Source organism: Lampris incognitus, chromosome 17, assembly GCF_029633865.1.
Source record: "Lampris incognitus isolate fLamInc1 chromosome 17, fLamInc1.hap2, whole genome shotgun sequence".
NCBI lineage: Eukaryota > Metazoa > Chordata > Actinopteri > Lampriformes > Lampridae > Lampris > Lampris incognitus.
The window spans coordinates 27,234,137-27,250,324 of NC_079227.1; the positions used below are offsets into that span (position 1 = coordinate 27,234,137).

Below are 16,188 nucleotides of genomic sequence, written 5' to 3' on the forward strand. Positions count from 1 at the left end.
AGTAGAAAGTGCCATATGGCATCCATGTCTCGCGCTCCTATGAGCCACAGAGATGGCCTCTTCATTGCGCCTATGAAAAAGGATTGCGGGGGTACCAGGTGATTCTGCTCCCCGGTGGGCCTTAGTGAGCCATAGCAGATAAGAAACCAGCCGAGCCAGGGGCAGAGCCGGTTTCACGGGCAGATAAGAGCAGATAAGACGCCTTGTCTTCCTCCTGCCTCCCCGCCTTTCCACTTCCTGCCTCCTCGGTACCTGTTGTCCCGGTTGCCCACTATCTTAGTTCAGCCGCTCAGCTCATCCGACACAACAGTGTTTTTTTCTTACAACTGGACTTAATTCTTCCCGTGCTTAAACATCACTATTGTTTATCAGTCACTCAATACTTACTCTCAAAGTTTTGCTAACAGGCTTTTCACAGCAACGTTGACATTAACAGTGTTAACGCGTTATAATGGTGATTAATAAATCAGTCATAGGGCACTCATTAGCTTTTACGACACCTATGCTAACATGAGCAGATGCGTAACATTAGCAGGCTTACAAATGTTGCTAACAATCTTATGATACTGACTTGGGATGTTTCATCCAGTGAACACCATCGTAACTTAACCGTTTCCTATAATGAAATGAAAGAAAGCCACCTTATTTTACATTTTATCATTACAATGAAATTTATTTTCTGCATTTAACCCATCCTATTGTATGGGAGCAGTGGGCAGCTGCAGCACCCGGGGACCAACTCCAGTTCTTCTTTCCATTGCCTTGCTCAGGGGCACAGACAGGAGCATTAACCCTAACATGCATGTCTTTTTGATGGCGGGAGGAAACTGGAGCACCCGGAGGAAACCCACACAGACACGGGGAGAACATGCAGACTCCACACAGAAAGGACCCGTGACGGCTTGGGGTTCGAACACACAACCCTCTTGCTGTGAGGCTATGATAGTACATAACAGTCTTGACTGTCTAGACCAAAATATTTCCCTTAACCTTAACCATTTACCAGTTTGAGCCTAAACTTAACTTTCAAATTCAGGCCTTAATTCTAATTTAATCTTTTTTTTTTCTTGTATTTTTTTCCTGTAATGCTATCGATAGCAACGATTTAAAATTATATGACAATTATTCATATTTCTAAGCTGCCTGCTAAGGTGAACAAGTGTGTTTTAAGAGTGCTCATCGTCGTCCCGTTGTTAATTTCCTTATTTATTCATCATTATCTACAGTTACATATTATAAAGCGATAAGAGGATGATCTTTATGACGAGTTTCTTTGTCTGCATTTGCGTTCAAGGATTGAAATACTGTTGATAGCTGCCATCTACTCTCTAATAACTTCCAATAGTAAAAGTAGGCACAGAATTTCCTAAAATGATATAAACTGTGCCAAATTTCCATATGAAGACATTCAGTCGAAGGTTTTGGTGTCACCTCGAAGCACCAAGCAAGACTTGGTGCTCCATCTTAATGCTCAGCAATAAAATGACTTAAAAACAGCATATTGTTTGCACAAATGATGCCACTAAGAGAAATGAATAAACACAAATTATATAATTTACAAATAAAAGGATGTTTTTCTCCATATGTGTGGTAGTTAGGGAATGAGCATAAGCCAAACAAGTGGAAATATATGCAATGTACAACTGCTTAGCTGGACGTATGTGGGTTCAACCTCTTACAGCATGCAGCACTTTATACAGTACCAACTACTGTACTGAAGTTACACACACACACACACACACACACACACACACACACACACACACACACACACACACACACACACACACACAACAACAACAACAACAACAACAACAACAACAACAGGAGACCTGATAAGATGAAGTATATAAAGCAAAATGAGCTAAAAACATAAAAATCATCTGAAACAATGAGCTACTCTAGATGTGAGACTGCCACAAATAATCTGGGAAAGAACGAGGATGTTTTTGCAGCCCATTACCAACACAAAGACCATCCCTATGCTGAGTGAATAGAGTCTGACCACCCACTTGATGCTACACAGTGCCGACATGCTCCAGATTCTCAGACAGCGGGAGCAGACTCTCGGACAACCTCCTGAAAGCTCTCCGGTTGGGAGAAGTATCCTCTGGTAGAGTTGATGTGTCCTCTTACAGGGCCACCTGTTCGAACGGGGGAACTTCTTCGAAGGCCGCTGAAGACAGAGAGGAGAATTTAGGCAAAGAAAAAAACAAAAAAAACATGGGTCACAACCTTCCCCTCCCGCTCCACAGACACTGGTCGGATAATGAAGTAACAACAAATTGGGCCCGGGGCTAATTTGGAGTGGCGTTTCCTGGCCCCCTCTTGGCCCATAGAGATGTGTTTCATTTTCTCTTATCAGTGATTCAGTCATGCGGCTTTCCGCATGGACGCCTCTGTCTCCCCCCATTGCTGCGCTAATGGAAACTTTGTTAATGTCATTAATCTGCAGGCCGAGACACGCACCAAACACATATTTGGCTTGGCTGGTGGGGCTTCTTTTGAGAGATAATGCAAAATACTTCCTTTGCATCTCAGGTTCATCTAGACTCACGTAACCACAGCAACACATTATTCAGCAAAGTCATAATGGGGCACAATAGATGCCAAACATATAATCTTAACAGATTATCAATTGCAATCTGCTTTATTAAAATTCAGCCGTTATAAAATTACACATATAAACCCAAAGTGCACCATATAGACCAGCGTAAACAATAATCGGAACATAATCTGGATGCAAGATAATGGAAAATTTGGAGATATCCAAAAGTTCTTCTGAGATTGATTAAGTGTTATGCAAAGGCTTTACAAGTCACGACGGCCTATCTTTCACATGCTATATAGTGAAGTGTTGAGCAGGATGTTCTCTGTTTACTTTGTAAATAATTCAGAGTTCGGTGCCGGTTCCACCTAAGACCTAAATGATGAGACGGCCTCAGCAGATCTTTCAGTGCCTGCTTAGTGTAACGAGATGTGATCCGTGATTAAGGCCGAACACTGAACTCTGATCCCTGCTTGCTGGAGGACCCCAAGTTCAACACAGTTACTTACAGTTTAGCAATACAGTTAAGTCGGGGGGCAAAATGTTGCTGCCAGTATGAATCCTCATCATGCTTACTGCGGATTTACTCTCCTGAAGTAAGTGATGGCGTTTATATTGCAGACAAACTGAGCATAGCTACGTAGCCGTTATCACAAAATGTTGGACTCGATATGATCCGGATAACCTTCTTGGGTAATGGTGGGCTTGCGGTCTTAGCTTTGGTTTGCTAATGGGACGAGAGCCGGTTTAATTTCCCGAGATCAGATACTCAACAAGAGGGAAAGGCTTTTGCTTAGACCAGTATCATCGATGGACAAACCTAAAGAAACCTTTCGCTCAGTAATATTATGAGATGCACCGATCAGCCAAAACATTCACACCACTGACAGGTAAGTGACTACCGCGGATTATCAGGATCACAATCATCTTTATTTGGCCATGTGTTTTTGCACATACATGGCATTTGTCTCCGGTTTAGTGGCTCTCAGTGTACTTACGTAGAATAACAGCACAACAATCTTCAGGAACTGGAAGGCAATGGTACAATGGTGCAGAGCGCAAAGATGCTGGAATAAATAGGTTAGCAGGTTGCTTCTAAACATGAGGTAGGTGGACATGGCAGAATATACATGTACACATACAATATACAGTATATACAGCATACTAAGAGTTATCATGACAATGTGAAGTGTTCATATGAATGACAGCCTACGGAAAGAAATGGTTTTTATATCTGGTGGTTTTGGGGTACAGTGCTCCATAGCGCCGACCAGAGGGGAGGAGTTGGAACAGGTTGTGACCAGGGTGTGATGGGTCTGCAGTGATGTCACCCACCCGTTTCCTGACTCTGGAGATGTACAAGTGCTGAATGGAGGGCAGGTTGGCACCAATGATTTTCTCTGCAGTCCTGACTGTCCGTTGTAGTCTGTTCCTGTCCTGTTTGGTGACTGATCCAAACCAGACAGTGATGGCTGTGCACAGAACAGGCTGGATTATTGCAGAGTAGAGTCAGCAGTTCCTGAGGCAGGTTGAACTTCCTGAGCTGACGGAGAAAGTACATCCTCTGCTGGGCCTTTTGATGATTGTGTCTGTGTTGGATGCCTACCTTGGGTCCTGGGAGATTGTGGATCCCCAGAAACCTGAAAGGTTTCCACAGCAGACACAGTGCTGTTGATTATGGTGAGGGGGGCAGTGTTGGGGGGGGGGGTTCCTCCTAAAGTCCACTCTCATCTCTACAGTTTTGAGCCTGTTCAGCTCCAGGTTGTTATGGCCACACCAGACGGCAAGCTGTTCAACGTCCCATCTGTATGCAGACTCGTCACCGTCCCGGATGAGGCAGTTACAACGACACCTGTCAAGGGATTGTATATATTAGGCCGCAAGTGAACAGTCAGTTCTTGAAGTTGATGTGTTGGAAGCAGGAAAAATGGGCAAGCATAAGGATTTGAGTGACATTGACAAGGGCCAAATTGTGATGGCTAGATGACTGGGTCAGAGCATCCCCAAAACAACAGGTCTTGTGGGGTGTTTCTGGTATGCAGTGGTCCGTACTTACCAAAAAATGGTCCAAGGAAGGACAACCGATGAACTGATGACAGGGTCATGGGCACCCAAGGCTCATTGATGCACGTGGGTGGGAAGCAAAGGCTAGCCCACCCGGTCCGGTCCCACAGAAGAGCTACTGAAGCTCAAATGGCTGGAAAAGTTAATGCCGGCTGTGATAGACATGTGTCAGAACACACTGTGCATCACACCCTGCTGTGTATTGGGCTGTGTAGCTGCAGACCGGTCACAGTGCCCATGATGACCCCTGTCCACTGCCGAAAGCGCCTACAATGTCAAGTCAAGTCAATTTTATTTGTATAGCCCAATATCACAAATTATAAATTTGCCTCAGGTTTCCTCCGGGGGCTCCGGTTTCCTCACACAGTTCAAAGACATGTAGGGCAGATGAATTGGCCATACTAAATTGTCCCTAGGTATGAATGTGTGTGTGTGTGTGTGTGTGTGTGTGTGTGTGTGTGTGTGTGTGTGTGTGTGTGTGTGTGTGTGTGTGTGTGTGTGTGTGTGTGGGCCCTTGTGTGTGTGGGCCCTTGTGTGTGTGGGCCCTGTGATGGACTGGTGGCTTGTCCAGGGTGTCTCCCCACCTGCCACCCAATGACTGCTGGGATAGGCTCCCGCATTCCCGTGACCCTGAGAGCAGGATAGGGGGTTCGGATAATGGATGGAATGGATGGAGGAGGAGGAGGATGCCAAGCAGTGTCCAGCCACCACCGCAACAGCCCAGGACCTGAGCCACGTGACCATCATCACCATGTAAAAAACAAAAAAATATTAGTCACACATCTACAATGGGCACGTGAGCCTCAGAACTGGACCACGGATGATGACGATGAATCACATTTTCTTTTACACTATGTGGGCAGCCAGGTTTATGTGCATTGTTTACCTGGGGAAGAGATGGTACCAGGATGCCAGGGGGAGCAAGCCGGTGCCCTGGCCTCCAAATTCCCAGATCTCAATCTGATCGAGCATCTGTGGGATGTGCTGGAAAAACAAGTCCGGCCCATGGAGGTCCAACCTCGCAACTTGCAGGACGTAAAGGATCTGCTGCTAACTTCTTGGTGCCAGATACCAGAGGACACCTTCAGAGGTCTTGTGGAGTCCACGCCTCGATGGCTCAGAGCTGTTTTGGTGGCATGAAGGGGCAGGAGGTTTTAATGTTTTGGCTGATCGGTGTGTGTCTTTGAACAATGTCAACCTGCTCAAGCGGTGTCCTCATCACATCAAAACACAAAGTGTATCTCTGTGTTTTGGTTTTTGACATACATTAAAACTGGATGGCTGTCAGCAAACTATGCCAATCCCCGGTGGCTTGACAAGCTCCAACAAAGACCACATCACATTGTTGAGCTTTTGACCTGCAGACCATCGCATGGGCACAGCCTTATATTTAAGGCAGTAACACACTGTTTGCTGAAGAGCATTACCCAAGTGTCACTTTGCAGTCCAGTATAGACAACACTTAAACTGTACATCAGCTGGACAATACGCCAGCAAAAGACACCAGAGAATGTTGTTGAATATTTTTTCTGCATCCTGTGTTATATTGCTGGGTGGAATATACTGGTAAAATAAGAACCGTTGGAAACTCAAACCCTACCTGTTATTGCCTAATATCAATCCTTCCATCCATAGCCCCTCAATCAATAGTTCAAAACAGCAGTCTACGACACTTCAACTGACCTTCAAGTTAGCATATGGAGCTTTTGTCAAACAAGAAGTGGGCCAGCGCATTCTTAGCAATTAACTGTTACCAGCCAGCTGCACTTGTCATCAAGTTTCATTCATTAGAAGAAAATGAGAAAAGAAAAAAAAAACCCCGCTTAATGGAGAGAGATGGGCATGCTTTTTGTGTGTGCTTACTGGTGAGGCCAAATGCCAGCAGGCTAAACCCAGAGCTAGCCGCCTATGTGTTTGCTGTCGAGTCTGAGGTTAGGAACAGAGTAATTAGTGAGATGCTAATGGGTGTGACAATTATTAGTGTGCAATAAAAGCTTCAAATGTCACTTTAATTAGGCGGTATCCTAAAGATGGCTTGTTTGGCCCAAGCATCCATTCCAATAGAAGTTGGCCTGGATTCTGAGTATAAAAAAGAAAAAAAGTGCTTGGCCTGGATCTACACAAAATACCCACCCTCTGAATATAAAACACTGAGCTCTACATATTTCACACGCAAAAACAAAAAAGGGCCCCGAAAAGGGAGATACTGCATCACAGCGTCTTGTGCAGGTACGAACTTCAAATTGGGAACCCTCACAATTTATTTCAACTGATTATAAACAGAAATGTTTATTCATGCAGATTGCAAAATCCAACATTATTTCTTGCTTGGTTGATCGACATTTGATGGCCACGCTCGCAAAGCCACCCTAATGTCGTCATTAGTTATGCTTCTCTGGTGGCCAAAAGACACATCCCGCATCCCAGACTCCACTATAAGGCGGTAGATGAATGGCTGGGAGAGATAAAGTACACAGAATAAATGAAAAAGAGTCGTTCACTGATGGAACACAGTAGGAAGAGTCTGTTAATTGAAAATATGAAAATGAACAAAAACCTCCACTTTGGCCCCTCCTTTAAGCCTCCCTGAACTGTTACACCTTCATTTCCCCTCCATCTTAAAATGCGTATGGATTTTATTGAATTAATACAAATAGTCAGACACTGAGAAGTAATCCATGTCCGAGTCCACACTGTCATCTTCTGATTTCTGATTTCTCACGTCAAAAAAGTATATATACTTATAGTGTGTGTGTGTGTGTGTGTGTGTGTGTGTGTGTGTGTGTGTGTGTGTGTGTGTGTGTGTGTGTGTGTGTGTGTGTATATAGTATGTATGTATGTATGTGTGTGTATGTGTGTATGTATGTATGTATGTATGTATGTATGTATGTATGTATGTATGTATGTGTGTGTGTGTGTGTGTGTGTGTATATATATATATATATATATATATATATATATATATATATATACATGCATCTGTCTGAATATATATTTTTATCTACACCATTGATGGTTTCCGGAAAAAAAACGCTAGATAGATAGATAGATAGATAGATAGATAGATAGATAGATAGATAGATAGATAGATAGATAGATAGATAGATAGATAGATAGATAGATAGATAGATAGATAGATAGATAGATAGATAGATAGATAGATAGATAGATAGATAGAGATATGCATGTGAACAGCATATGTAAAAAATTTTGTGCTTTTCTATGTTCTACCTCTATCGGACACGAATTTGAGCAAGTTTGAAGAAATTGTGTTTTTCAAACATTACATTAATTTAAGCGGTAATTTAGGCATATAGTGTCAGCATGTTAGAGGGACAGCTCAGGTTGGATGGTTTGGAGACAAAGCAAAAGCGGCAAGATTGAGATGGCTTGGACATGTGTGGAGGAGAGATGCTGGGTATATTGGGAGAAGGATGCTGAATATGGAGCTGCCAGGGAAGAGAAGAAGAGGAAGGCCAAAGAGGAGGTTTATGGATGCGGTGAGGGAGGACATGCAGGTGGCTGGTGTGACAGAGAAAATGCAGAGGACAGGAAGAAATGGAAACAGATGATCCGCTGTGGTGACCCCTAATCAAAAGTAGTAGTAGTAGTAGTAGTAGTGTCAGCAAGCATGTTCAGCTGGACTTGGTTACTGATAAATGAAGAGGAAGTGACATCCACCTCTCTGGTTTCCTCCCCCTCTACTGCATAGATGAAGATCCACAAACGGATGTTTTCTCTGACAAATTCACACCTAGGGACAATTTAGTATGGCCAATTCACCTGACCTACATGTCTTTGGACTGTGGGAGGAAACCGGAGCACCCAGAGGAAACTCACGCAGACAAGGGGAGAACATGCAAACTCCACAAAGAGGACGATCTGGGACGACCCCCAAGTTTGGACTACCCCGGGGCTCTAACCCAGGACCCTCTTGCTGTGAAGGGACCGCGCTAACCAGTGTGCCACCATGCCGCCTGCAACTAGAAATATTACAGAATATATAGATATAACAATTGATTTGGTGAATATCTGGCAAACATCGACACTCAGTCGTCGGTGCAACAAAACACATTCATTCAGTTTGCATGTGCTTCTGCTAGATTGCAAAATCTTCTCACAAATTCATTGGCATTCTTCACAAAATTAGAAATTCCTTTTAAGGAAAAGTTCGTGAAATGGTGGGTAGATGTTTAACATGAAATATGCACATTTCCAATTTTGGTGTAAATGCATGCATTACATATAAATATACCCATTTTGATGTGAAAACATATGTGGGCACATGGTAAATTTCGTAAAACATGATAGAATTCAGGTCGATAGGCGGGTTTGAAATAGATGAACATGCTCAACGAAGGAATAAGCTTTTATCACGGCATCATGGCTGTATGTCCGTGTATTCATCGGTCAAACCCATTCTGTCATTCACTGTGATGTGATCTGTGCATTATGGGATTCTGCATGCTAAGCCAGTTTGGGCGGACGATAAGTATTTTCATGTAGTGAAGTATATCCACTTGCATAGCTATACGAACATGACGTGTACATAGCGACGAAATCCAAAGGCCATGTGTTTCTTTTCACTTTTACCCCCCATTTCATGTCCAAGCCATATAGAATAAGTGTATTAAAACAAATGGCAGCTTTCAAGATTGAAGCAAAACAACCCCCAGAGCACATTAAACAAGATAACAGCATGACAACTTTGAAATCATGGGGGGGGGGTTCCCTAAGAGGGAGAAGTCTCGTATGTTTGCTATATGAAGCAACCAAGCCACGCACACCAATGACACTTAAGCGTCTCTGAAAAACATCACGCTACTCTGCTAGAAAGACCTCTGTCATGGAGATATGTTCTTTCACATTGCATCCAGCCTAGGTTTTTTTTTTTTATCAACGATATCATACAATGCCACGGGCTAAAAATGCATAGTGAACAAATGGACCAACTTCATTGTGCCTTAGCATAAAACAATCAGTCGCTATTGATCCATAATTTGGACATGTGCCACATTATTGACAGGAAGACAAAATATGTTAGGCCAGCTATGTTTCAGAAATCCCCTCATACACTCAATCACTGGAACAGAAATTGCTCCGTGGTATATTATAACACAACCATGTTTCTTTCCCCCCTTCCAGATCAATGCTAATTGAGGCCCTAGATGATGGATATGGTTTAAAATGCTTTTAACCCACTGGCTGCTGAGCAACACAACACAGAGGGGATGCTGCACAGCATGCAACGCATGCTGCATGGACTCTGTTGACCAAAGTTAGTGCTGAAGTTGGCCTTTTTTGTTATACCATGAGATGAAAAATTAAGCTTTTTTTTTTTGCTCTTGCTTGCACTGTGAAACAGCTGAAAGACATTTCCGTTTGGGATGATTAAGTATTATCTGGATAATACTGCATGTCATTCTGCATGAGGTAGCTGCTGCTCTGCCAGAAGAAATGAAAATGTGTTATTTCTTTCTCGATACATAAACGTCGATGTCTCATTGGTGAGCGACTGCTAACTGTAGAATAGTGATGAGCTTTAGACACAACTCTGTTGGAGCATCTTCACTCCCTGGATGAGAACACCTGACCGCCAAGAAACAGACCTCTGCTTGTTAAGAGCAAGTTACAACTTCGCCAAACAAGTTTATTAACAAAGAACACTACACATGTAAATTTTCTAATTAACACAATTATGACGTCAGAGAAAAAAATAATATGCTATGATTTCAATGTGCTGAGTTTGTATCCAGCATGCAAATAATGACTGCCGTCTTTGCATGGCCACGTACATTGCATGGGGCTCGCGCTGCATCCTTGCATCTTTGCAAGGGCTGACCCATTGCTGCCTCCCGGTGTCCAATTCAAGTTAAACAGCAGCATCCAAAGGTGGAGAACGGTGGGAATATCGAAACACGCCAGTGTTAAGTCTTCCAAAACCTACAATTAAAACTGATTAATGGCGTCCGGTCCATTAAAGCCCGCGTAGGGTCCTCTACATTTAAACTGACTGCATGAAATCCCACCTCGGTTGTTGATTTGGCATTGCTTAGATCGAAGGTCCCTATACTATAACTTTTACTGTACTTCAGGGAAACACCAATACTTACCTGACTGAGCTTTTCTCTCTCTCTCTCTCTCTTCTGCCATCTCCATTGCAAGACTTGGAACAATAGAAGCTGACATTCGGTGGGTGATGATGGGCTTTACACACTGTGCAAATGTCACAAATCACTATTTCATTTGCAGACTCTAGCAAATGAAATTCAGCATAGATCTATAAAACTACACCACAGAGATGAGTCAAGAACAACACAAGCCAGTCGCTTCTACAATTAAGTCTATATTTACATCCTGTAGAGTGAACTATGTCTACACAACAGTTTAATACAAGGCAATGCACCAGAAAGTCTTTGAACGAGGTAAAAAAAAAAAAGAAAAAAAGAAGAAATAATCAATATATTGACACTATTTTTAACTACAGATATTATCCATGATATTTCTAAAATGTTTTATGGATTATGGTAAAGGGATTGACCTCTTAGCAGTATAACAATCCTTTCTGACAATGTTATTTTTCTACCTTAACGATGTTCAGATTAATAGGGCTGCAAAACAGAAAATGTAAGAGAAACCCAGGACAGAAAGGTATGGAAGTATTTCATGCTGAACGGAAATAAAGATTATTTAAAAAAAATCTTACAACAACAACGAATTAAGTTAGCACTCACAAATGCAAAATAGAATGTTTAATTAAACTCAAACATGTTACAATGTTTCCCAATGAAACATAAGATAATTTTCTTACAGTATGACCAACTGTACAACGTACATAAAGTAAAGCACATACTGTTTTAAAAAATAAAAAAAACAAACAAAAACACAGATAACCAAACTACATGCTGTACTTGACTTATGTTAGCTCATCTTAAAAGTGAACATTTTCCAACACTAAGGGATAAAAAAAAACATAGTGCAGTTTACAGTCTCATTTGGAAATGGGTCAAATGTATAGAAAAGTGCATGGCTTTCTTCAGTCGTTTGTAAGTGTAGGAGTAGTTTCATTGCCATCTGAGGCAGACATTCCTTATACTCCTTATACTTTGTTTAAACAAAGTATTTGCCGTATGCTTTTACACTGTCTTCTTGTAGCAGTGCTCAACGCAGCTGATATTCCTGATACGCAGCTGAAACAGATCCACTGCTTTGAAAATAAAACCTGTAATGATGGGAGAAAAATGGTTAGTACAAGATAAATTTGTTACAGTCTGTCCAATGAATATTAGTTAAGACTTGTGTAAAGCTCATGGTCAGTGGCCAGTGTGATTTCTTTTTTTCTGGCAATCCCCCATCCGGCAACAATTACATTGTCGAATTGTCATTGACCAAGATACTTCATTCATACCAGCTCCATGGGCAACCGTCTAGCTGGCTGACCCTGCACCCAAGCTGAGGGGCAAAAAGGAAATTTCCCCCCTTGTGTATTATTTAAGTATATAATTTTTCATGTCAAAATTGCTATTTAGCATGACTACTTACCTATTTAGGACTTATTAATTGGACAGATCGCCTTTTGGCTATATTTGGAGATTGATAAAGGGGGCAAAGCCCACAACATCCTGCAGCAAAACCAGCGCTCTCTGTAGAGGCGGCTCCACATCAATCTGCACATTCCTCTTCCGTAGGGGATCTAGACTGGATTCAGTCACATTGTGACAATGATTCACCTTCAGTGACTGCAGCTTTGGGCAGTACTCTGCAACAGTCCTGTAAGCACAGCATGCAGAGTTGTCAAAAGGAAAAAAGAAACAATTACAGACGATGCCTGTGCAACTTTCTAAAGTAACATTTGGCTTACTATTGAATAAATCAAGTGTGACATCAAGTGACATCATAAGGTGCTACCTGATGGACTGATTCCTAACTCGCAGGCACCCCGTCAGGTCCAGCTGCTCTAGGGCCCTGCAGTTTTTGGCCACCTCCTCAACAGACTCATCAGTGATATTGGCATTGACTGCCACAGACAGAGACTTCAACTTGAGACACTTTTTGGCCAGGTAGCAGATGGCCTCGTCCTTGAGCTGGCGGCAGGCAGTGAGGTCGATAGAAAGCAGCCCCCCGCAGTGATCTGCTAGGCTGCGCAGGGACAGGCTGTCCACCCATTCACAATGCGCCAGGCCCAGGTGCTGAAGGTGCATACAGCTCAACGACACTGCCACCAGGGAGTGACGGGTCAGTCGAACACATCCCCTTAGATCCACTTTCAGCAGGTGCTGGTTCAGGCCTATCACTGGCAGCAGTTCTTTGTCTGTCACCCAATCTGAGCAGTTCTGAACTGACAAGTTCTGGAGAACTTTGTTGTCCCTTAACATAGAGCAAAAGGCCTCCTTAGGAATGCACTGACCAATCTGGAAGTGACAGAATAAAAAGGGGATGACTTTCTTATTCAACAGCTACTAAAGGCAAAGCCACCACAGTTAAAGGATACTTTGTCTTATTCTGGTTTAGTTTTCATCTTCTGGGTACATGAGGATCAAGTTTTGTTTTTTTTTGTCAAGGCACATCTGGCCATGTTCACCTCTAACCTACCTGTGAAAGATCAAGAGTCCGACAATTGGCTAAGTACACTTGGATGAGGGCATGGAACTGCCTGCTCACAGTCTGCAGGCTGACGAGCTGTCGCAAAGGCAAATAGCTTAAAATATGCGGCGCCAGCACATCTTCCCATGGCAAGTCCAAGAGATGGCATCTGGGGAAATGTACAAAACTTGATTTAACAAGCATAACCCATTGTCGGTAAAAGCGTTGGGTGGCAAAAAAAACAACGAGACAATGAGATCCGTTTACGACCAATCAACACAACTTTTATTTTCCATGCCATGGTAAAATTTTACTCTCTATATATCGCCGAACATTTAACAACGAGTTTGGCAGTTAATGGGTATACCAGCGTTAACGCTGGACTAGGAAGCGCATGCGCAAAACCAAAACACAAGCAGTGGATTTAGCTTTAGCTGGTCAAGAAAGCTAGCATGTTAGCCGAAGAGCTAACCAGCCCGCTCCGCGCTGCCTAGCTGACATGTTTCACAAAACTGTCCGTTTACAAAAGGCACATACTTTCGCACGGCTGCTTCTTCGTCCGTTAACTGTTTTGCCATATTGCACAGAGTTACGAGTAAGGTGTTGTCTTCATAAGCGGCTGCGAGCCCCGGGTGTACACTCCCTGAGAATGTATGGGTAGCTGTGCAGGATGTGTTTGGATTTCCGGGTTTGTAAATTGACGTTTCTTTTTTTTTTTTTTGGTAAATTCATTGGGTTTTTTAAATATTCAACAAAAGGTCATATTGCCCTAAGTATGTAAGATTTAGACACTCGTTTAGTGTACTTAATATTTATTTTAGTAGTAGTACCTAATATTTATTTTACATACATTTTTACACATTAAATAGACTAATACATATTTTCCTAAATACATTGTAAAATAAGTAATCGACCCAACGTGGGTATGGGTCACATAACGGTTATTGATACAGCAATGCAGTTCAGAGACTGGGAAAATAAATAATCCCTGCTGTAAATAGTAATGGGGAGCGGTTTCAGCTTTTGGTGACTCATAAAAATCAGTGCAACTGACACACTGACCTTGATATCTTTTTTCCCCCCCTCTGTGAATATGCAATTTTAGATTGGAATTTGAATAAGCACACTATTTGCTGCTGGAATCTGTTCATACCTTTGTTTAATAATAATTTAAAAAATGATTATAAATATCTATATAGTAGCTGAAATCTGAGTTTAGTAGTAGCCTTCTTTCTGTGGTAGTCTATCAACAGAAAATAAGAGCACAAGATTCAGCCAAATAAATCTGTTCTGCAGATTCATGTACATGTTGAACAAATGAGCGTCCTGCCGATTCACCTCTACTCAGAGGAACAATGGAGTCAGTCATGCTGAACAATTGCTGACCCAAGAGTTATGTTTCACAGAATGAGGTAAGGCAACAGAGTGGCTGAGTGACTACCCACCTTCGACTGACTACAAGCTAAAAGACAAGCTTAAATACAAGTATGGCAGATGTATCAATCTATAATTTCTGTGCTGAGACCTTGGATGGACAACCTGTTCCACTCAGTATCTACCGTGGTAAGGCGCTTCTGGTCGTCAACCTTGCCACTTTCTGAGGGTCAACAATAGAGGAGGTAATATTTTGAAAGATCACTGATAAATAATGGCATATCAATTAATGTCACGATACAAAACAGGTGATTTTCTTCTTTGTAAAGGCATTTCAGACAGCTACTCATTAAACTGCTCCTTCCTCAGTACCACAGACTGAATGCACTAATGGAAATGTTTGGTGACCTCAACTTTACCGTCCTAGGATTCCCTTGTAATCAGTTTGGCCTTCAGTCACCAGGTAGGCACATTGAAGATTTTGGAATGGGACAGAAGAGCTTGTGTTTTCCTCAGCATCGTGTTTTGTTTTGCTTTTTTGTTTTATGTCTTGCAGAGTCAGTTTGAAAATATCTAACTTGATAGCCACTAACAATGTCCTGCAGCCTTCTTTTTATCCAATGTATATGCTAAATCATATATGCCAAGCATATTGTGAAATAATCAGAGGATCCAGAGGAAACATATTAATTATATACACTGTGGCCTTATTTTCTTTTTCTATTACTGTGTTTTATTTTTAGTTTAATGACATTATGTTGACTCTCTGGATCTCAGTTTTGACAAATGTATTACAGCCATTTTAACATACTGTCTCACCATTTTATGTTTGGTTTTTTTCTCCAGAGGTAAATGATGAAACCCTTAACATTCTCAAGCATGTGAGACCTGGCGGGGGGTTTGTCCCCAAGTTTCCTGTGTTTGGCAAGGTTGAGGTGAATGGACTAAATGAGGAGCCTCTTTTCAGCTACCTAAAGGTTATACATTTTGCATGGCTTGGAGCTTTCCTTGTGCCTCGTTAAAAATAATGTGACTGACTAGATTTATTTCATTGCTGCCTCTGGTATACACCCAAGCTTGCTTACAGCAAACATTGCTATTTTTCTTTTGCAACAGGAATCTTTGCCATTTGTTAACCCAGTTATTGGAGATATTAAAAAATTCTACTGGTCACCCATTAAAGTCAATGACATTCGCTGGAACTTTGAGAAGTTTCTGATCACTGCAGATGGCGTGCCTTTCAGACGGTAAGTCATAGACTTGAACAAATTCTTTATTTTAATTGTAGAATTTCTAGGGGGAAGAAATACCCCCATAGACCTAATGAACTTCTCTTTGTTTTAGTTACGAACTTCATTGTCCCGTTGAGAAGGTGGAAAGGGACATTACAGAACTTCTCTAAGCAAAATAATTCCGTTTTTTGGTCTTCAAGACCAAAAAACATCAGTGGCAGAGTGACGATCCCCCAGTAAATGCAAACCTGCACCTGTGCTGGATCTGATAGGAAGGGGAACAGGACTCAGAGGTTCCGCGCATTCCTTCTGAGGAACATTTCCCTTCGGCCAATGGTGGTGTTCGGATTGTCATTGTAAACTGTTCCCAATTTGACCATATATGTG

The 16,188-nt window shown here is 42.2% G+C and overlaps 2 protein-coding genes across 2 annotated transcripts; one reads left to right on the top strand and one right to left on the bottom strand.

Annotated features, from left to right (window-relative positions):
* Positions 1-11,344: 11,344 nt before the first annotated feature.
* On the bottom strand, positions 11,345-13,849 carry fbxl15 (F-box and leucine-rich repeat protein 15). The gene is made up of 5 exons (XM_056297684.1): positions 13,733-13,849; positions 13,205-13,364; positions 12,521-13,023; positions 12,155-12,382; positions 11,345-11,834 (listed from the first exon to the last, which is right to left on the bottom strand). The coding sequence occupies exons 1-4, from the start codon at positions 13,771-13,773 to the stop codon at positions 12,193-12,195; spliced, it is 894 nt and encodes a 297-aa protein (XP_056153659.1). The 5' UTR covers positions 13,774-13,849; the 3' UTR covers positions 11,345-11,834; positions 12,155-12,192.
* Positions 13,850-14,682: 833 nt separating this feature from the next.
* On the top strand, positions 14,683-15,971 carry gpx9 (glutathione peroxidase 9). The gene is made up of 5 exons (XM_056297488.1): positions 14,683-14,814; positions 14,939-15,032; positions 15,416-15,546; positions 15,686-15,816; positions 15,914-15,971. The coding sequence occupies exons 1-5, from the start codon at positions 14,683-14,685 to the stop codon at positions 15,969-15,971; spliced, it is 546 nt and encodes a 181-aa protein (XP_056153463.1).
* Positions 15,972-16,188: the final 217 nt, after the last annotated feature.

What these genes read in the sequence shown, in the direction of transcription:
- fbxl15 (XM_056297684.1), bottom strand. Translation starts at nt 13,773, where the DNA reads ATGGCAAAACAGTTAACGGACGAAGAAGCAGCCGTGCGAAA. An exon ending in GAAGAAGCAGCCGTGCGAAA is followed by an intron (nt 13,365 to 13,732) that starts GTATGTGCCTTT and finishes ACATTTCCCCAG; the next exon opens with ATGCCATCTCTTGGACTTGC. An exon ending in GTTAGGAATCAGTCCATCAG is followed by an intron (nt 12,383 to 12,520) that starts GTAGCACCTTAT and finishes CTGTGCTTACAG; the next exon opens with GACTGTTGCAGAGTACTGCC.